This window comes from Felis catus, chromosome C2 (genome assembly GCF_018350175.1).
Source record: "Felis catus isolate Fca126 chromosome C2, F.catus_Fca126_mat1.0, whole genome shotgun sequence".
In the NCBI taxonomy this organism is placed as follows: Eukaryota; Metazoa; Chordata; class Mammalia; order Carnivora; family Felidae; genus Felis; species Felis catus.
In genome coordinates, this window is record NC_058376.1 from 154383462 (window position 1) to 154405187 (window position 21726).

The 21726-nt window shown below is 46.1% G+C and overlaps 1 protein-coding gene across 29 annotated transcripts in view; it reads right to left on the reverse strand.

Moving 5' to 3' along the window:
- ARPP21 (cAMP regulated phosphoprotein 21) overlaps positions 1 to 21726 on the reverse strand; it is a 155461-nt gene that overhangs the window by 58858 nt on the left and 74877 nt on the right. For 13 of the 29 annotated variants that reach the window (XM_023260783.2, XM_019810977.3, XM_011286314.3 and 10 more), the window contains 5 exons: positions 21647 to 21684; positions 19805 to 19864; positions 15499 to 15731; positions 8631 to 8861; positions 811 to 992 (listed from right to left, as the gene is read on the reverse strand). In XM_023260783.2, coding sequence (XP_023116551.2) covers positions 811 to 992; positions 8631 to 8861; positions 15499 to 15731; positions 19805 to 19864; positions 21647 to 21684 — 744 coding nt within the window. Of the gene's footprint in view, positions 1 to 810; positions 993 to 8630; positions 8862 to 15498; positions 15732 to 19804; positions 19865 to 20630; positions 20714 to 21646; positions 21685 to 21726 lie in introns of all 29 variants that reach the window. The other 16 variants (XM_019810978.3, XM_011286311.3, XM_011286316.3 and 13 more) reach the window with 10 other exon arrangements.

The window sequence follows — 21726 nt, forward strand, 5'->3', positions numbered from 1 at the left end:
CCAGCCAGCCAGCCTCGCAGGAGCCATGTTTGCACAGAGTGATCACTCCTTTAAGAAGTTACTGCAATATGGCGGCGCCTGGGTGGCTCCTTCTCGGTGAATTACGTGTCTGACTTTGGCTCAGGTCATGATCTGACGTTTCATGAGTTTGAGCCTGGCGTCGGGCTCTGTGCTGACAGCTCGGAGCCTGGAGCCTGCTTCGGATTCTGTGTCTCCCTCTCTCTCTGCTCCTCCCCAACTCGCTCTCTCTCTCTCTCTCTCTCTCTCCGCCAAATATAAACGTTAAGAATATGAAAATAAAAGAAGTTACTGAAATATATTTCATGTCACTGTGGTTAGCTGACTCTAACGGGTCTCTCAACGAACAGCCGGGCCACCCCCGAATGAACTGATTTCTGTTCTTGCCATTGATAAAGTGTTCAGTCCGATCCCTTTGCGGCCATGAGCCCGCGGCCTGTGTTGGGAATGAATGAGCCAGGCGACCCAAAGGCCTGGTTGAAGTTATGAGTTCAGCCTCCAAGACGGGCTCCTTGATGCAGAAAAAACAGCATCCAGACCTAAGAAAGAACTTGGCAGTGTGCTCGCTAAGCAGATCACTGGCTGGGGCGTTCACGTCTATCGAAACTGAAGGATCCAGATGAAATCTTGTCAACGGACCGTCAAGGGCTCTAGGCTGGTTTTGTTTACGAGTGGGTGGAGGTGAGCCCAGTGGCAAATATCCCCTCTTCCCGAGGCACCGCTTGCTGCTCTGAGGACTGTGCACCTTTGTCCTGGAACACTCCCCCTCCCCGCCTTCCCGCCAGCTCCTACCTGAGTGACCAGCGGGCCCGCCAAGTGTGGCTGGGGTGGCTGCACCTGCTGCTGTGGCTGAGGAGAGGGCTGCTGCTGTGGCGGCTGCTGGGACTGCCCCATCATGGTGCCTCGCAGGGGCTGCTGGCTGCTGGGGGGGTTGTATATGGCAGGGGTTCCGTCGGGATTCACAAAGGGCTGGCCTGCAACGGAATCACCGCTTGGTTCAGATGAGCTCCTCAGGCAGTCCTTTAGCAGGAAGAGCCGTGTGAGAAGAGACCCCAGACGGCACGTAAGGTAAAGGGGCAGGGCAGTGGACATCCAGGACACCAGAACCTTCACGGGCGTGAAGACTTCCCTGTTGACGATCTATCCGGTTAAGCTAGCTAACTGAGTTAAGCCCGGAGCAATTTGAGAAGCAACAAATAAATCCACTGCCTTCGGGGAGATTTGCTAACGCTAAGCGCATCTGGGTGCAGACGCACACACTGAGAGGCACACGCTGAGAGACAAGGCTGCTTTCCGTTGACCCAGCTCCAGCTACACTGGGTCACACGTTATTTAGCCACACGCGTGTTTCGCTTCCCCTCACCCTGCCGCCAACTCAGAACCGTGATCAGTTCTGCCGATACGTACACACGAGGGCACATGCCAGCCACAGACTCACTTCTCTGAACAGAAGCAACGCGGACAATGCAGGGGCTTAGGCTCGAAAGGTGACGCGTAACAAGAGCATCACAGCATCATCGCGTAACAGCGGAGCGAATGCACATGATTTTGCCCTTGGAAATAACGGCGTGGCGCACTATGATTATCACGACTGTTTGAGGAGGGTTTTATGGTTGACAAAATAGGGGCGCGGGACCCTCAGCCGGACTCTGGCAGGAAGGAAAGTGTCATCTCCCCAGGTCGCAGAAGAGGCAACGGGGGCCCACCGGAAAGGTTATGGGGAAGGAGGACGGAAGAGGGGAGGCGAGGAAAAAGCAGCAGACAGAAGAGGAGGAAAAGGAAGGTGGAGGAGAGAATAAATCAGGTGCCAGTGTGGCAGGCACAGGGACAGGCTCACACACATGAGCTCAGCAACTCCAGTGAGCTCACATGATCTCATTCCACTTTAGACACAAAAAAACTAGGGCTCAGATGGACCGTGCAACTCATTCAGGAAGCGAGGGCCAGGAAACGGCCCCGGTCAGAAGGACTCCAAATCTTCCCATTGCACCAAATAACTTGAGTGGATTATCCCCGTTTATGTCACGTGTCCAGGCTACAGTGAGATACGATGAAAAACGTCCCACAGTGCCTGAAAAATCCTTAATGCGTGAGAAGGCAGGAGGGGTGGGGGCTGTGTTTCAAGGTGGGATCACGCTCAGGACTGGCAGATAAAGACCGAGAAGAATCATAATATCGGGCTTCGCATTTGAGATGTCAGAAGCAGTTTCACAAGCACAGCGTCTCAAGCCTCCCCCTACATGGTTCTGGTAAGTGGGGTCCCCAAGAGCACTCTTGTCCAGTGCAGGCAGCTTGTGACAGCTGAGGAAGGCAGCCTTTTTCATTAACAATATATATGAAAAACAACCAAAGGTCATCAGCGGTGTGAGGAAAGTTAGCAACAAAGTACAACAGGTCAGAGAGTGAACATACAGAAGCTGAATTCTAGTGAAAAAAAAAAAAAAAAACAAAAAAACCAACCAAACAAAAAAACCAAACCCAGTGCACAGTATTCAACAAGAACAGACTGTTATAAAATGGGAGCTAGTTAGCTAATGTAAGGTAAGTAAAAGAAACCAGCAACTATGGAAATACACAACTGCATTTTGAATACATTCAAGGTCAGACAACACTTAACGGTAATGGAAGCGTGAATGGTGGGACCTCTAATGGGGGCAGGAGGGAGCCCGCCAGGAGGCTAGACGTGTTCTGCGTCTCCTTCCTGGCAGTGTTCACACAGGTGTTCCTATACTCAAACACCTACCAAGGCCACACGCCTGGTGTGTGCATTTTATGAATTACGGCGAGAAAATATTCTGGAGTAGGGCTGGAAGGCAGAAGCTGGGGTCGTAGGTGGAGCCAACGACTTGATTTCAGCCCGGCGGGGAACTGGAAGGGGAGATTAGTGTTCCCCATCACTAGCCCACAATTTCAGCCCAGATATACTGGTGTGGGTGTGTGTGTGTGTGTGTGTGTGTGTGTGTGTGTGTGTGAGAGAGAGAGAGAGAGAGAGAGAGAGAGAGAGAGAGAGAGACATGGCCTTTCCACGCTGCATATTCATGAACGTACCCCCCAGAAAAGTTCTGACAACAGTTTCATAACCATTCACCATGTACTGTGACGGAAAAGCAAATGTGCGAGAATTAGAGTCACAGAACAATGACTCAATTTAGAGGTACTTAAAATATTAATGTTCTTCCTGGGTACCTGTTTTCCTATCACTGCCATTTAATTTTAGCTCCATTTCATTGTTTTAAGTCCTATTTTCTTTCCTTCGGAAATAACTTCCTTCTGGTCTTAAAATCTGCAACCCATTTTTCCCAAAGCAGCAACTGGGGGAAGAAGGGAAAAAAAAAAATTCAATTTCCAAAAATCTATCAGCCTATTTAGTGTTCGAATTCTTAGTCCCCCTCCCCTTTTTGGAATTGGAAAAAGATGAGAGGAAAATTTTAGAGACCTAGCGTTGAAAAAAATGTTCGCAATAACTTCATCAGAAGTCATTTCAAACTCAGTCTCATTCTGGGGCGCCTGGGTGGCTCAGTCGGTTGAGCGTCTGACTTTTTATTTCAGCTCAGGTCGTGATCCCAGGATCACGGGATCAAGCCCTGGGTCGGTCTCCATGCTTCCACGCTGAGCCCGATTCTCTCTCTCTTCCCCTCTCTCTACCCCTACCCTCCCTCTCTAAAAAAGAGAAAAAACAAGTAAGTCTCATTCTACGCACACACACACGCACACACACACAAGCACAGATGGAAAGTAAAAAGAAAACAATCTTTACTATATTTTCTACAACTTCCAATTTACCCCAGTGAGAAGTAAGGTAGCATGAAAAACGGACCACAATGAGGGTGAAAAACATAACTGCAAATTGTTCAGATGTCCTTTTTGATACATTTTAGATCCTCTGTGTGAAATAGTATCAATGTGCTATGAACCGGACAAAAGAAATGCCTCCAAATAATTGCATATGAAGCGTACTAAGAGCTCCCTAGGGTAGAGAGGGGTAGCAGGTTCTTCTAGAAGAGAAGACAGCGTAAAAGGCAGCTCTTAGGCTCACTAAGGAGAAAAACAATCTCCCGAGAGAGCTAGGACAGGTGACTGTTGGTTTTCAAGTCAGGCAACAGTCGCCTCCCTAGATGCTGCCGTTCCTGCCAATCCAGATGCAATTACAGCTGAATACGGGCAATTAGTTTGAATGACAGCTGCTGAGGACCAAAGGGGCCAGAAAGACTAGTTGGCCCTAGGACTAGCCAGCTTAGAAGAGATTTTCATGTCAGAAACTGCCGAAGCATACCCGGCAGGCCCTGGCAGGTGCACTGGCACAGGTAAAGGGGGCAGGGGGCAGAGGTAAGCCGGGGTGCCGGGAGCTGGGCCAGGGCCGAGCGCTCATTGCCCTCAACTACAAGCGTTCTTGGTTCTTGGTTCTTGGTTTTGAGCCCCCCCGCCCAGCTGTGTGCCCCTTAGGTGGAAAAGTTCTCCACTCCCCACGTCATCATGAATAACGTGCAGGAGATGCTATCTTATTCGTATAAAATTATTGAGCACCTGCACGAGAACGTGGACCAGGTTATCCGTTCCAGGGATGCCAGACAAAAATAAACACAAAAACTTGAGTCTCAGCCCTCCCCACAAAGAGCTTATAAATACGCTCGTAATGAGGAAAGGAACCCAAGGGCAATTCACACTCGAAGCCAAGTAATCAAACGTTCTTAGTTTCTAACACCAGCACATTTCTGCCACGTACTTGGCAGGAGGGTTTTTATTCAAAGAGATGGAGAGGGCATTAAAAAAAAAAAAAAGAGTTTCCTTTCCTAGTCCTTAGAAGGTGGCGGATCCAATTACAGAGATGCCGCTGCTTATGGACGGGCGAGGGTTAACTCAGATGTTGCAAAGATACGTTTACAGACAGCACACGAGAACGCCTCGGTGCGTTTCAGAAGGAGGTGGACGCAATTCGGATAAACAGGTGCCAGAAGTCCTGTGAGAAACACCAAGTATGGTGTTATGGGAGCCCATCGGGGCATTGGAAAGCCATGAGCCCTAAAAGGCTGCTCACAGCAAAGTCCCAGCCAATGGCAGGCCCGCACCTCACACGCGCGTGCATTTGCACGAGATGAAAGCAAAGCAAAATGGCAAAACACCATCCGAGGGCATTGACGCGTGCTTGGGGGATGTTAATGCCCGTTGGCATCTCCGGGTAGCTCTGAATTGAAAGAAAGCGGCCGGACAAAGATGCGCTTTCGGCTCAACCTCTCCGAAGGGAGATGGGACCCAAGGCAGCAGGAGGATCAAACTCAGGAGTCCAACTCAGGCTTGCCTCGTGAGCGTGAGTATGTTCTACGGGGATAACTCTGAAAACAGCGCATCATCCAGTTGCCTGCAAAGCAACGAAAGGAGAGGCCAGAGGTCCTGACTTAACAACAGACCAGCGGAGAGCTGAGTCTGAGGCCGGACAAAATAAAAAGCTGGGACTGCACTCGAGGAACTGCAAGAATAATGCGGGTGGCTTTGCTATTGGGCTGCCAAATACGCGGTACTTGGGATGAGCCCGGTCAGCGGTGCTGACACGGGAAGATTCGTGCTGTTCCGTTTGTTAGGAGTGACTGGCAGGCCCCTTAGTGTCTTGCCCCTATTGCTCGTCTTATGCCTGCCGAAGACAGATGACTTTAAACAGGTCAACAAAAAGCGGAGTCAGACCTATCAGCACAGAGAGCGAAACCGGTGGCGGCCAGAGGGAGGGGGGAAGAGGAGATGGGCAAAACGGGTGAGGGGACGTGGGAGGCACAGGCTCCCGGCCTTGGAATGAAAGAATCGTGGGGAAGAAAGGCACCGCCTAGAGAATGCGGTCAACGATGCTGTAATGGTGCCGGATGGGGACGCACGGTGGCCAACGCCTGTGGCAGCTGAATCACATCACCGCGTCAACTAATGTAGCGTTACGTGTCAACTAGCCTCAAACTTCCAAAAAAATTAAAGACGTACTTTGGGGCACCAGGGTGGCTCAGTCGGTTAAGCGTCCAACTCTTGATGTCGGCTCAGGTCGGGATCTCATGGTTCTTGGTTTCGAGCCCCGCCCCCCGTCCAGCGGTGTGCTGACAGCGTGGGGTTCTCTCTCCCTCGCTCGCTGCCCCAATAAATACAAACATTTAAAAAAAAAATCCGCAAAATCCAGCTGTTTTATCTTCGTTTTATCCAAGAGCCACATTCTCAAACAGATAAAAAAAAAAAAAGACCTGTCCTACTATCCACACATCAGTGCATCATGGGTATATCATGGGGCGTTATTTCGACACTACGCAATTATTGAGCATCTGTGCGTAAGCACACTGCCTAATGCTACTTTGTTATCTACTCTAGTGATGTAAAAGAAAAAAAGTGGCCAAGGATGGCCCCTTCCCGTAAGGAACTTATAAATGTACTGGTGACGAGGCAATGACTCCAAAGACTATCCACACAAGAAGCAAAGTAGTCACATGCTGTTGGTTGCTAGTACCAAAGAATTTCTACTATGTATTCGGCAGAAGGGTATTTAGGGAAAGGCAAGAGGCGTGGACTTCAGGGGTCCACAGCAATGACACAGAAAGAGGAGTTCCGGCCCCCAGGAGGCAAATTTCCGGTTTCAGTTGTAGGTCACATGAGACTGAATAGACAGGTGGGGAGATAGACAGACAGACGTGCACCCATATACACACCGCACATAAAGATACACCTTACATCCCATCACTCAACCATGGTATACGAGATATTAACACATTTTCTTCCTGGTCTTGGGGATATTTTAATGTCTAGTATCTGTCGGGTCAGGGACAGGTTTATGGAGAAACTGTTCAACGGTGTTATTAGATCCTTTTCCTCACGATCCTTTTGCAAAGGAGATATTTTGGCAACAGCTCTAAATGACCGGATCCAAGGAATCAGAATTGGACGCTGGCCCCAGAAAGCACTTTCTTTCTTTTTCTAGAAGCAAGATTATACAGGATAATATACACAAAACACAGCTCGACCATTATATCATCCCAAGTAATATTTCTTCATTACGCCCTAAAAAATAATTCTGTTGAGCTTTTTTGCTTAAAACAAACAAGGCACAGCAATTCTGCTTAAAACAAATGACTCAAAACTAATGCTTCTGTGTGTTCTTGTCTGCAAGTCCTCCGTCTCAATTAAAAGTGAAGGGATTTAAGCCAACAGAGTCAGACCATACTTCGATCAGTGCCCAGAGAAATGAATATAATCCTGGTTTTCTTTTAATTTGCTTTTAGTGCTTACAAGGATCCAAATAAAATGAAAGCAATCTAATATTCTCCTTAGAAGTATCTATTCCGAAAGCTTTCAAATGGTTTTCAATAAAATGATTATGCCTTCTTTTTCCTCAAGCTTATGGCATTTTCAAAACGTCTCAAACACCGTGCCTTGAGAATGTGCCATATGTTTTCATGAAAACGTGGCAATTATTCAAGTAACTATTTTACTACCATTCTCATGTTTCTCTGCATTTCCTAATTACTAGGAGTGCTATCTATGTGAGAAGATTGAGTCAGATCCCTTTTACGAGGTTCTCGTTCACTTTTGCGTTTTCAAGTGTCGTGAATCAAGGACACACGCTGGGATCATCTAAACCAAACCTCAGACATACTTTGAGACGATTCAATGTTTTTCCAGTTACCTATAAAGGCTTCTAAAGAAGTGACCAGCCAATGTGAAGCCTTCTAACCCAGGGTTTCCAACCACAGCACTACTGACATTTTGGGCTGGATCATTCTCTGCTAGATGGGGCCGCTCTATGCCCTGGAGGATGCTTAGCGGCCCCTCTGGCCTCTACCTTCTTAGACGCCAGTAGCAGCCCCCTCCTCCGTTGGCCAAGATCATCAGAATGTCTGTGGATATTGCCAAATGGCCTTGGAGGCATGGCCATAATTGCCCCTGTTTGAGAAGCTTCCCACATGAGGGCAGATGCTTATTAGCCTATTTCCTCAATGATCTGGGTCCTTTGGAATCAGTGTGGAAATTAAGTGGTCAGTTAAGACCACTTCGAAAAGAAAGAACCACTCATCATCGGAAGAAGGGTACTCACGAAGTTAACAATTTTCCGAACCTCACCAAAACCAGTCTAGTCCTAAAAATCCCCAAAATATGCAAGAATTTTCTCCCTCTGTCCTATTTGCTATTCCTTATTCCTCAGCAGGAAATGGGTGAAGTTCTAAGGCCAGAAAGCAACGTCTATAGGTAAGAATCTGCTACGTGTCCCAACCGATGTCTCAAGTTCGTGAAATATCTTGGATGCAAGAACACTTATGACAAAAAAACAGACTGGCCCGGGATTTAGTCCACAAAACACAGCATTTTAATTAGGATTTCCCAGCTCATCAACTTCACGGTTTCTGATCTTAGCTCCCAGGAATACATGAAACACACCACAGTCAAGGCAAGAGGACAGAGAGACAAGTGGATATTTCTGGGAAGAATCTAGATTGATAACTACACAAAAATATTGGTATCGGTACAGAGACAGAGGTGACAGCTATAGATCCGTTCTTCCTAAATCAAGAAACTTGCTGACGAATTTATAAGCTCAAACACATGCACAGAACCCTGACCTTGAGCCCCTGCCGTCGCAGAGGGAAGGAACTAACCTGTATGCGGGTTGAGCAGGATGCTTCCGGGCGGGATGCCTGTCGCAGCCTCGAGTGGAAGGAGGATGTAGCTGGTGCTGGGGGCGGCCTGGCCCCCTCCTCCGTTCTCGGGATAGGGCACACAGCCAGGAGAGCCGGCGGACACGCTTGGGGCCAGGGGCGCGCTCTGCAGAGGTGCGTGGGTGCGGGGCAGCGACCCGGAGGAGCCTGTGCTGCTGTTAGACTCAGAGCCTGCCACAGAGAAATGGATCAGGAAATCATCCAACACGGAGGGCTCAGGCTCCAAAGGCTTAGTTTACATAATCCATCCTTAAAGAATGTGAGGTGCCTGCCGCGGGACCAGAGCGCCGACAAATATGTCCCTCCAACATTTGGGGCTCGCATTTTATTGAGATGTTTGCTACGTATTTTTCAGATACGTCCACTTCTTGGGAATGGGCACTCTCTTTCAGCCGCCCACATGCCCCTAGGGTGGTACATTGGTAAATGGTACCCTAAAGCTGGGGACTCAGCGCCTGGAGACACCCATCACCCTGCGTAATTAAAGCCAGAAGCCCGTCCTACTGGAGTTAGGAGAAGAAAACGCCAGGTGGATATGAAAGAGATAGCAGTCTGAGAAGGAGTCAGTCCTAGAATGTGCTGATCCTGGGCCTGTCTCTAAGGTACTGGTTCTCCAACATGCCCCAAAAGCTGCATTTTGAAAGGGCGTGGCTAGGAATAATCTCTTCCCCTCAGATGTGAGTAGAGGAGACTAGATCATGCCAATGGAGGGTGCTTAAGATGCACATTTCACATGTTCACAGAAATCCTATTAATAGGAGGTCTGTGGACTCTGTAATTTGCAAACGTGTAGGTAACTGGATGCCAAGGTGGCATCGAACCCAACGACCTCCCTCTCCCTGCACCGTGGACAAAGAGACACCTGCTATACCCCACATCCGTTAGGCACTACCTGCCCTTCACCATGACCAGAGCCAAGCAGTTCCGGCCACCCTTGACCATGGCTGTTCTGGGCACGGAATATTAACCGGAGCATCGGAGAGAAAAGGCACCAAGCAACATTTCTGGATCAGTGAATTCTAACAGATGATTTGGATGGTACCATAGGTGGCAAGAACGGAGTACGAGAAGATTTTGAAATTATGAGCCCACGGCTCTCAGCTTATGTCGTTCATATGCACTCTTCTGTGTCACTGAAGGGGACACATTAAGGAAGCGCTAACACTGTTTTCAAGACGCTAAAATGTGCCCGTGAGTTCAACTGGAGACCTTTAAAAACAAGTGGTAGGGATACGGCATGTCATTGCAGAGAAGAGGGGCCATCGGAGAGAGCTTGGAGAAGGAGGACATAGTTGTGGAGAAGGACAGTGATGTTTACGGAGCACTTAGTATGCGCAAACACCTGGAAACACCAGTGTGCAATAAATACCGTGCCCCTCCGTCAGCTGGAGAAGAGCAACACCTTCATCAGGAACAATGAGAAGGCGATGCAAAGATGATGTGAAGAATCGGATTCCACAGGGTAGAAGGATAGGAAGGAAAGCAACTTAGCTTAAACTCTCAACACATGCAAAATGGAAACCACGATCCCTCCTTAGGGGGGTGGTTCAGCAGCCACGATGCAGCCAGGGTTCGTGACTGGCCTTGCTGCTGCCTTGCATCCAGGTTTTAAGAGCCCGTAACCATCTACGTACAATCTACGTTCTATGCGTAGAACATCTAGAACAATCTACGTTCTACGCGTAGCCAGCATTCCCGAAGTTCTTGATCCGGAATGCATGCCAGCCATGGTGATAAAGGGCACAGGATGAGAAGTGTTCAAAGGCTGGTTAAAAAAATGAAATTGATATTTGAGAACTTTACGACTTTGCGTGCTGAGAGGTGAAGTGTGTCCAGTCTCCTTCGCTCAGGGACTGACATGATAACTGTGCAAATATTTAACCAGTATATCTGCGTGACAAGCACTGTGCTAATCGCTCTGTGTGAATTATCCAATCTTGTTTCACAGCAACCTCATTTTGAAAATGAGAATCAATCCTCAGAGATGTTAAGTCAATTTCCCAAGCATACTTCTTGCGTGGCAGACTCTGGGTTCAAACCCAGCCAATGCGGTCCATGGACCACGCCCCATGCCCGGGGTCACTTGAGTGACATACAGGTGGGGCCAGGGCCCCGACCAGGCCTGTGCCAAGTACTAGGAGACACTGCACAGAAAGCTAATGGCTGCCCCCAGTGAGATGCTCAGAAGTTGAAGCTGGACCCCAAAGGGCAGCTGGCAGAAGGTATGGTGACAAAGCATCAGGGAGACGAATGGAGGATTCTGGTGAAGGCTCAAGAGACAGACAGGAGGGACACCTGGGTGACTCAGTTGGTGACACATCCAACTCTTGGTTTCAGCTCCCGTCATGATCTCACAGCTCATGGGTTTGAGCCCCAAGTCAGCTCATTGGGATTCTCTCTCTCTCTCTCTCTCTCTCTGTGTGCCCCTCCCCCACTTGTGTTCTCTCTCCCTCTCTCTCAAAATAAATAAATAAACTTTAAAAAGAGAGAAAGGAAAAGAGCAAAGTGGCGGTGGGGTGGGGGGTGGGGATCATATGATAGATGAGGAGGCAAAGCAAAATGGAAAACTGACCGGGCAGAAGGGAAGAATGAACAGACTCCCTTCGCTTAAGGGAGCACTTGCTCCCCAGGAAGCATCCTGAGTTTTAGTTCTAGTCATGCCACAGACTAGCTGTGTTTTCTTCGTGAACTGACCACTTCTTTAGACCTCAGTATCCTCTTCCGTAAAATATAAGCCACCGGACGAAATGGTGAGTGGCTGTGACGACGATGGCCTTGAAGTTCCCCTTAGCTTGACCAAACTTTAGACTGGTTTCTTCCGAAGGACAGTCCCCCTACCTCTCATTTATTCGAGGGGGTCTGCCCCTTTCAGGTGTAACTCTTCCGCAAGCCTCTTACCAGTTTTAGAAGCCAGGCACGTCTTTGAGGAGGATTTGGGGGCCATCCCTTTGAAATGTAATAATCAAGACAAGTGGTGCCCTTGTCTGCCAGTTTCTGTGGGAGGGTAGAAAGAAGACTGACTTGGATAAGCACCAATTAGCAAAGATGACTTAGTCAAATTCACCAACCACCTGGTTTGGTCTACTGTTCCCTGGTGCTTATCTAGCGCCTTCCTCCAGCACTTAAACCCCCCTGCAGGGGTGCCTGGGTGGCTCAGTTGGTTAGGCATCCAACTCTTGATCTTAGCTCAGGTCTTGAACTCAAGAGTCGTGAGTTCAAGCCCCATGTTGGGCTCAGTGCTGGGCATGAAGCCTACTTAAAAAAAAACAATGGGGGTGCCTGGGTGGCTCAGTCGGTTAAGCATCCTCCTCAATTTTGGCTCAGGTCATGATCTCATGGTCCGTGGGATCGAGCCCCACGTCGGGCTCTGCAATAACAGCTCAAAGCCTGCTGGAGATTCTCTCCCTCTCTCTCTGCCCCTCCACCACGCATGCTCTCTCTCAAAATAAATAAATAAACTTAAAAAAAAAACTTCCCCTGCAATTCACTGGTGCATGGTTAATTTCAGTCTTTCTCCCCGGGCACAATACTCTTGACCCCAATAGCAACAGTTATGAATAGAACATTCCTTGCCTGTTTATCTCGTCTGATGCAATTTCTCCTTTATATGGAGCCTGAGCCATAAGTCTTTTTCTCTGAATCAACAGCTCAAGAAAATCTTTCCAGATTCAGGGGTCAGAATTCAGTAGAGTGACCCAAAGCTGCTGAGATGACAAGGAGAAAGAGAACATCCTGGATGCATTGGGGTCGTAATGAAAATAAACATATGGAAGAGGAAGTGATAGAAAGAGGAGGTGTCTTACATCGGCTCTAAAAACGCTCCAGAACCTTTGCCTCCAGAAAACCAAATGGCACGCCACGTAAAATTACGAACACAAAATACGAGGGTCTCTTATGTCTCCAGAGCAGGTGTTCCCAAAGCCTGGTTGGAAAACAGGCAATCTGTGCTTTCACAAATCCTCCAGTAGATTCTGGGGCAGCTGAAGCCGAGACCCCCTGCTCTGGAAATGGAGAGAGGAAGAGGGTTAAGACGGCGTCGATCGCGTGGCCAGGGTGGAAAGAAAGAGACATCATCACTTCCCAGCCACATCGCCACGACCAAGAAGCAGCTGAGGTTAGAATAGGAGCATCTTTCCAGTCCCCTCCACCAGGAGGAGGTGATGACAGGATGACATCCTCTACCTCCCGAGCTGGGCGCCGGGCCTCCGGCAGGCGACCACCTCTGAGCTCAGTGGCGGGGATGCCTTAGGGGAAAGACAGCCCAGGCCTTAGCAGAGCAGGTGGCTTTCTGTGCGTTCAGACTTCAGCAATAAGCTCCTTCCAAAATGTAGGGAAACAGGTTCCCACCTGGAGAAGGTCTCATTATTATCTATTTAAAGCTCGAACCTATGTAATTAGAGCCGGAGAAGAGTAACTTAAATGTCATAACTCCAGGCTTGGTTTCTGAAAGGTCAAAAAAAAGTTTGCAATTCCACTGTGAGTAATGAGGCAAAAAAATGGAAAACTTGTGCTGTTCTGAGGATCCGTGACAGCAAAACTGACAGCTTTGCTTCATAAAACCATCTTGGGAAATTGTAAGTTTGTTTTGACATTCTATCTTGATCGCCTTTAATTTTTTTTTTCTTTTTTGCCTTCCGTTGCTGCACCTTGACAAGCTTTCAAAAGGAGACACTTAGATTAAAAGGAAAAAAAAAATGTCTGAAGCACTTACAATTTCTAATCATTCTTCAAAGAACATGGCATTTTAGCATTCTCGAAGTGTTTTAAATGTTTCCAAAGAGCTTTTCTCTGGAAGTGATTGGGGGGTTGGTGCATGGAGAATGACGATTAATTTAAAAATCTTAAGAGCCCTTTCGGTGTGCTGGAATTTTTAAGTGCACCATTTAAGGTCCTTGGTTTCTGCATTTTAAGGAGATTTAAAACGATTTAACCTTTCTTAGTGTGCAAGGGCTCAAGTGCACCACAGTGGGTTTTCTTGACTTCAGTTGCTGCAATAGTGGGAGATGAGACCAATTAATTAGAGTAAGAAAGCAAGAATTCACCAATTGGTGAGATGACAGAAGACAGAAGGCGGTGTGAGCCACCTGTATCTTTCCGAGGAGCAAGAGATATGTACACAGATACGGTAGCGGCCGTCACCAAATGCTATTAATTTTCTGCCCGTATCGGAGAACACGAGATGATTTCTTAGGACATTTTCAACATCATCATTAGGGGAAACCATTAGCAGGAGCCTGGATTTCGCAGAGAGCGCCCCCTAGCGTGAGTGTGAAACGCCGTTAGGAAAGCGTTCACAATCAGGACAACCCACGCCTCACCTCCGGTTGGTGTTGGCCGTTCCCCGCCCCGCTCCCTGCCCTGCAACCCCAGGTCTGTGATCGCACCCCCAGTATGTCCTGACGCCCGGGATGTGTCGCTGAACCGCAGCTCTCCACCCCCACCCTAGCTCCGAACCCTCGGAGGCAAAATCGAAGCCAAACCGAAACGCTACATACTAAAACCACACGTCAGTTCGTGGAGAGCTGCTAAAAATTGTTGCCTGTCAGCTTCCTGGGATTCTAAGAGGTATTTTGATGGAGAACATTTGGAAATCAGGTGAAAACAATGGCGAGGGATCCTTGGGAGCCAGAGGAGCTGGGAATGACAGACCATGATGGGTAGTTTTTGGACCCCTATGAACCCCGGGGGATTAATGCTTGCATCACTTTAAAGTTGTTTCCAGGTAATGGTTCTCATCATTGTCCGCCTCCCAAAGTCTGTCCATGCAACTTGAACCACCTACCTCCAAAGATCACTGTGCACTTGGAAGAAAAAAAAAAAAAAACAGGAAAAGAAAAAAAAAAAAAAAGAACTCCAAGCCTCTCTGAGTCTCAGTCTCCTTATTTGCAAAGCAGGAATGGAGGCATTAAGTGGCAATAATAAAAATAAACATAGACTAGTGTTTGTGGAGGGCATATAACTTGCCAGGTATTATTCTAATTGCTATGCGTACGTGAACTCTTTTAGCCTTTGCCATGAGCTTGCAATATAGGTACCACAATTATTCCCATGTCTTGGGTGGAGAAACGGAGACACAAATAGGTCAAATAACTTGCCCAACGATGACACTAACAACGTGCCAAAGCAGGGACCACAACTATCCATGTTATAATCACCTTGCAATGTGAGGTTTTCAGAAACTAATCATAGCATTAAATTAAAGAAAAATGGCTTCCTCGTGTTCATGTACAGGTGCCTTGGGAACCATTTTTATAGAAATAATTGAATTTAAACGTACGGTGGTTTGCTGGGGGGGGGTTATGGTAAAATTCTGTAACAGCTTACATATCACAGTGTGAAAGGTGAAATGACGTGGGGTCACTTACGTCAAGAGGTTTTAAAATGGACCCGGGGGGCCATTAAGGAGATGGGCGTCATACACCTTCTCACCTGTAGAACCATGAACTTTGGAGCTGGGCCCAACTGCAAACACGCCGGGGACGCAGCCCAAACACCTGCAAACTGCTACAGTAAGAGAGAAACCGATTCTATTCAAGAGATCAGGGTTCTGCCTCCAACACCGATCAAAGATTCTTTGCAAACCACGTATACAACCTCTGAGAGAGGTTCAGCGAGCGATCTGGCCTTGGCACACAGCGGGCAAGAGACAGTACTGGCATTTCAACGGCACCTTCTGACTTCCCGGCCATGCCAGCAATCACTACCCATTCATTCCAATTAATTCACTGGAAGCCAGAGGGAATGATGGCCGTATGGGTTGGGGAGAATCTGGGCAACAGCACAGGACACAAACCCATTCAGTACTAACTACCTGCTTTGGACAACTTCCCGGGGCTCCTGGTACTGGATGTGCTGTCGCCCCTGGTCAGCACCGTGATGCCCCCGAAACTTGCCGTCTTGGCCATGGCGGGCTTGAGATTGCGGTTGGAGCCATCAGAGTCCGTGCTGCTCCAGGGCCGGTGGTGGTCCGACCACTTGAGCTCATTCTCGGAGCTGCTCTGTCGACTCCCGGCTGCTCTCCCCGAGCCGTCTCTGTTGCCCCTGGAGCACAGCCATCAGAAAGATGCACAGGGACAGCGTTACCTTCCACGAGCGGCACGGGCACAGGGCGGGAACTTTCTTGGAAGAGCGGTCTACGCGAGACCCTTCTCGCAACCCTTTCCGTCAACCCCGTCGCCCCACAAACAGTGCCACAAATACCTCGTTGATGTGTAGACAGATCACATGTCACACACAATGTGGGTGTTTACAAACAGAAAAGCCGAACCTAGGACTGTCACACCATCCCTCTGCCGGTGAAGGAGAAACAATTAGGGAAAAAAAAAACAAACCACATGGCATAAAACATAGTTGTTAACTTCTCTTGGGGAGAGGAGAGGAGGATAAACCCTCCTGACTCAAGTCAACAATGAATCAATGTTTGGGACCGATTATGATCTTGAATGATTCTAAAAGCAACTCTCACTGAAGAGAAGTTTTGGGTGTCCCTTTAGCATGAAATAATTGGACCATGGGAAAACGCACCCAGAGTCGGGGAGGTCGTTCATTGTTTCCTACCTTTATGAAATGTCTATCTGAATTCATTAAGGCTTTGACAGACAGCACAGAAATCACAGCAGTGATTCCACTAACTGAGGGTATGAATTTTGCCCAGTGAGTTTAACCTTCGTGGGCAGAGGAAAGAGTCTTTCGCTCCTTTTCACGTGGAAAAATTGCGACAATAACACCACCAGTGTAAACGCTATGCTGACACGAAACTTTCCAGGGGATCAGTGAAAATAACAAAAGCTCCATCGGTGAAAGAACCCATTGGTTCAAAATTCAAATGGAAAAAGAGTGAACGTATGGGAAGAGATCCAATACCCAGGAGTGAATTTTGACGACTCCACAAGATCTCTAAGACACAAAATCACCAGCGTTTCATAGAGAAAGTTGATGAAATTTGCATTTTCATTGGTTTCCAATCTGTTTAAAGGGTACCTTAGTATTTTCAAAACTTTTCCTGCAGTTGGAAATAACACATGATTACAATACTCTAAGGTTCTCATGGACTGTAAGTAAGTAAAGGGAACATAAATCACGGGCAATGGGTACAACCCCTAATTTCATTATCCCAGAGCAACGTGACCTGCCCAAGTCTTGGTCCCAGTCTCACAGATGTCATCCCTAGCTCTGTCGTCTCCTCTTCTAAAGACAACAATAGACCGTGGAGAGGTTAGGAGTGAGCGCGTCTCATTGAAACACTCACCAGCCAAACTGTACAGAAGGTACACAGAAAACTTTAGGGGTTGTTTCAACTTTACTCACTAAACTTTTCCTTTGTTTTAGAAGAACTGAAGAAGGTAAATGGATCCAAGAGGTAATAAAAATGAAAAGGCTTGTCTGTGATTGCAACTTCGCACAAATGAGGGGAGGGCAGAAACCTCACACACAGAAAAGCACTCAGTGCCCTCCTGTCTTCTATCAATTTTACTTATATTCTCTCTGTTAGGACCTCAGGGATTGCTGGTTTCAGAAAGATGATCTCAAGAAAGACCAGACTGGGAGTAGAAGGTATCACACACACCCAAGGGCCAGGTGGCTTGAGTTCTTCAAACTCCTTTCAAATTCAAGAAAGCCAGAGGAGGGAGGGTGGAGGGGCGGGGGGGGGGGGGGGGGATAGCCTTTTCAAGGGTGTGGTGCTCCATTCCTGACTGTTTTCAAGTTCCCAAATCAACTTTATTCTTTTTGAGTTTAATTCTGATTAATTTGACCCGACTTTGACAATGCTGGGCAAAATCATTACTTCGTAACGGTCAATGCACCAGGGCTGTGACAATAATCTCACACGGAGCTAATTTAGAATATTTGGGGTAGGAAAAGATTTGGGGTGGTCCTTAGCCGCAGCATACAGGATGCATCCGAAGGAAGCTCTCCGTACACAGGTGACGGTCACTAACTCTGCTTCGGTGTCCCTCTCCCCACGCATGGTGCACCTCCATTAGTGGAAATGCCGGGCTGGCTTAGCCTGTCCCTGCAGTGGAATGTCCACCGCTATTCCTGGGTGGAAGCGAGCGTGCAGGAGTTTGGAGGCTTCACTCTGGCTATGGGTAACTCCTCGAGACTTGGGCCACACCCTTTGGCCAATAAGGCCACCCAAGATCGCCTTAACGTCGTCTACTCTACTCTCCACCAGCTCAAAGCGGCATCCCAAGTCAGCATCTGTCAAAATTCCCAAAGAGGGAATTTAAGTTGCTGCTTTAGAATTAGCCTGAATGAGATTCATAGTAATACAACTAACTCTAATTTATGATCTCTACTGATACACTGAAACAGTATTTTTTCAGGTCTGTCCATTGATTATTCACCTTAGCACTGGCAAGGCGAGGGCCAGAATTGAATTCCACATCTTTTCGGTATAGAATCATAGGCGTCATAGAAAAAAACATTATCCACAAGTGTTTTCCTGTCCCTCCTAAGCCCAGTCTTGGTCCCTTCCTACTGGAAACCAGGAAGACAATGGTAATGAGATGTCTGGTCATCAAGAGCGGTCGTCCCTCATGTACGTAACAAGAATTTGATCCCAGGGGGGGTCGTAGAGCACGTACTCTAAGTACTGTTTTTCTGCTGATTAATACAACTAATGGCATTTATTTTCCTTCATATCTAAACGTGATATTTTTCCGACCAAGTTAAGTATGATGTATACTTGGAGTTGCTTTATTATCGTGTGGATGCCTCTGTGCTCAGTCATCATCCTGGGTCTCTGTGCTTGGTGACTTGGTGGCTGATGGCACTCCTATTTGCAATGGCTATGAGTACACGGTAGTTCAGGCTGGGGACCAGATTTGGGGCTATGTAAAACGAATTTGCCTATCGGGGGCAAGAACTCACATTTCATTTATATGGACCTGAAGAAACCAGATCATGGTGTAAGTACAGGAGGACTGGTAAATTCTCATTCTTCTCTGGGTTTTTAAAAAGAACAATGCAATGTTTTGTTGTTGTTGTTGTTGTTGTTGTTGTTGTTATTTTTAATCTACAAGTGTGAAAGTAAAGGGTCTAGCAATACCAGAGTAAGGCATTTGCCTATGTAGTTCAACCTGGAAAAGTGAAGGAAATTTTGAAAACATCTTTTTATTTCTGCCAAAGTATAAAGGGAACAAATCAGTCTAACTTTTCTAACGCTGAGGTTCGAAATTCACATTGACTGCAAAAAGATATTTTCTGAGCACACAACCCATTTACTGTTCTTGGTCCTTTTTTTTCCCTTCTAAGTGGGCAAGAGGTTTCATTTGTTTGTGAACAAATAAGTTTTCTCTTTCCTACAATAGAGATGAATCCTAATACTCATAAGAGCAACATATTAAATATATATATATATATATATATATATATATACACATATATATATTACATCTTGAGTACATTGATAGAACTGTGTATCCTTTGCCCTAAAATGAATGCTAGAGATCTATTTAATAGGGTAGTGACAATATGGGTACGGTCCCTCTGCTTTCATGTAACTGCTAGCCTATATAGAACTTAAAATATATAATATTAGTATGTAATGAACACATATATACCAGTCCCCTTATCTCACACAGACCTTGATTTAAGTAACTCATTCTAATTGGAAGCAATCCTGTGCCTTCCTGTGCTGGAAAAAAAGTATCGTTAGAAATATTTAGGACTATAAAAAATTCCGCTACTCAAATGGAGTTATCACTGGTTTGTTTTCCCATATCAGGTACGTATGTATCATTGCAAGCTACCGGAGAAATTTTAACTTGGTGTAATTCACCACAGTTGACTCGGGAATGTTAAATCAGTGTGTTGCCAGAGTGAACTCTTGAGAGGGAAAAAGGAAAACAAACAAACAAAAAAACTTCCACCAAAAACAGCAAATCAGAAGGAGAACCCTAAAGGATTATATACAAAGCAATCTTTTCCTGGTCCCATATCCCACATTATCGAATACGGCTTCAGCACTAGCTTTGTAACAAGCTTTTACAAAGATATAACCGAACATGTTTATTTCATGAACAGATATTTTACACTAATACATTTATATTTAACATTGATTCTGCCACAGAAGCTGAAAACACAGTTTAAAAAAAGTAAACCATACCAACCGAAAGAGCTGTCTTTTCTTATAGGTCTCATTGCATATGTTACTGTCTTCCAAGAGCCTACTGGAAATGAAAAACATGGTTTTTATGATATAAAACCTACTGACACTAAATTTCCTATGCTAAATGGGTGTGTCCTATATTGTAACATACCTGCTTTCAGATCAACCCCATAGACTATGCTTTATGTGCATGTTGTTGAATTTTTGCAATAATAAATTAATGACTGCATGATGTTTCCCTATCCTGGGATTAAGGCGCTGATACTAGACAAGAAGGAAAGGAAGAAGAAAGAAGGAATGGAAGAGGGGAGGAAGATAATAGAAATCGGTAGGGATATATCAGACATGTAATTAAACACATTAAAAGTTGTGATTCTTTTTTCCCTTGGGTAATATTAAAGTTATCTTTTCTTCTTGGGCATAGTGAAATACTGACATTCCAAAGACAGGTATCCAAGAAATGTATTTACTTTTGTAGGGAATCCACTCAATCAGATTTTTGCTTTTTGGAAATATCAAGGATTGTTCATATGCAATGCATGTATGGGACCGATTACTATACTGACTAATATGATTCAATTTGAATTTAAGGGACACGGGAGTGCATTAGCACTCTTTTTATACAAAATCCAAGGAGATACAAAATTAGGGCATAAGGCATGGAGAATGATTGGCTGGATGATTGGGGAATAAGGTTTCCCACTAAACTGAATTATAAACACTCCATCCTTTGGGCTAGAATATAGAATTGTAGAATGCTTCAGAATCATCCCTAAGATGTTAGCACCCATAGTTTCTTAATTTAACTATAAATAGAGAATATTTACTTAAATATGTATGAATCTTGATGTTGTTTTTGAATGCCTTCTATCGACGTGTTTTCTGCTTTCATCCATTCTTCTAGAAGAGGCTGTTCAATTGAGGGGGTTAGTTACTTGAAGCTTTCTAACTGCTAATATTAAAGATAGCTTCCCCCCCCCCCCAATCATCGCTAATGCCCGGTTTAAATTTTCTCTAAGTACTAGACTTTAATCAAACAGCCTCTATTTTAATCAGTTTTACGGGGGCGCCCATTAAGCCGACACCTGAAATAAAATTAAGCACCACTCTTTGAAGGGATACCATATTTCCATTCCAACTTGCCCATTCTGATGTCCCTCAAATGTGATTAATACAGCTAAGGTAGAATTCTTTAATTCCCCTTGAAAAGCTGCAGTGGAATGAATGGAGCATTTAAATATCTATGCCAGTTGAGAACAATTTCTTAAAAAGTGTATGTGAAATATGCAAAACTTCACCTCATCCTCTCAAGACCTCGGAGAAGTTGTATAACCCACCCATCTCACAACGACTAGCCCCGTCCTGACTCCCAAGTTAGCAACTCTAGATCGGGTCAGCTAGATTTCCAAGCTAGAGTGAGAAACTTAAAACAATATATTATCCCAATTATTGTCTGCATAGCTATATAGAATTACGGGGCGCAGGAAGTGGCTAATAATACCCAACATACAAATACTGTTAACAGCCTAGTGCATAAGCCAATGAAACTGCAAGTTCATTCATGCTTTGTAATGCCTGGTGAAGGTAGCAGGATTCCACCTGTGCACACTTACGTTTGGAAAGAACAGAGAAGTAGTTCCCCAAAGTAAAAGGTTTTTAGGCATGCTAAATAACACATATGCGTGTGCATATAAGTGCGTACACAGAGATATATGCATTTACTCATACATATATTCAAGCTCACACTTATATATGGGATATATACCTATGAATACACAGGACACACACGACAGACTTTTTTTTCCTCTAATGACACGAGAAAGCAAATTGCAATTTCATTTACCTGGTTTCCACAAAAAGGCTTTCCTGGGAGCAAACTGACTGGAAAAAAAAAAAAAAGAAAAGAAAAGAAGGCATTGTATC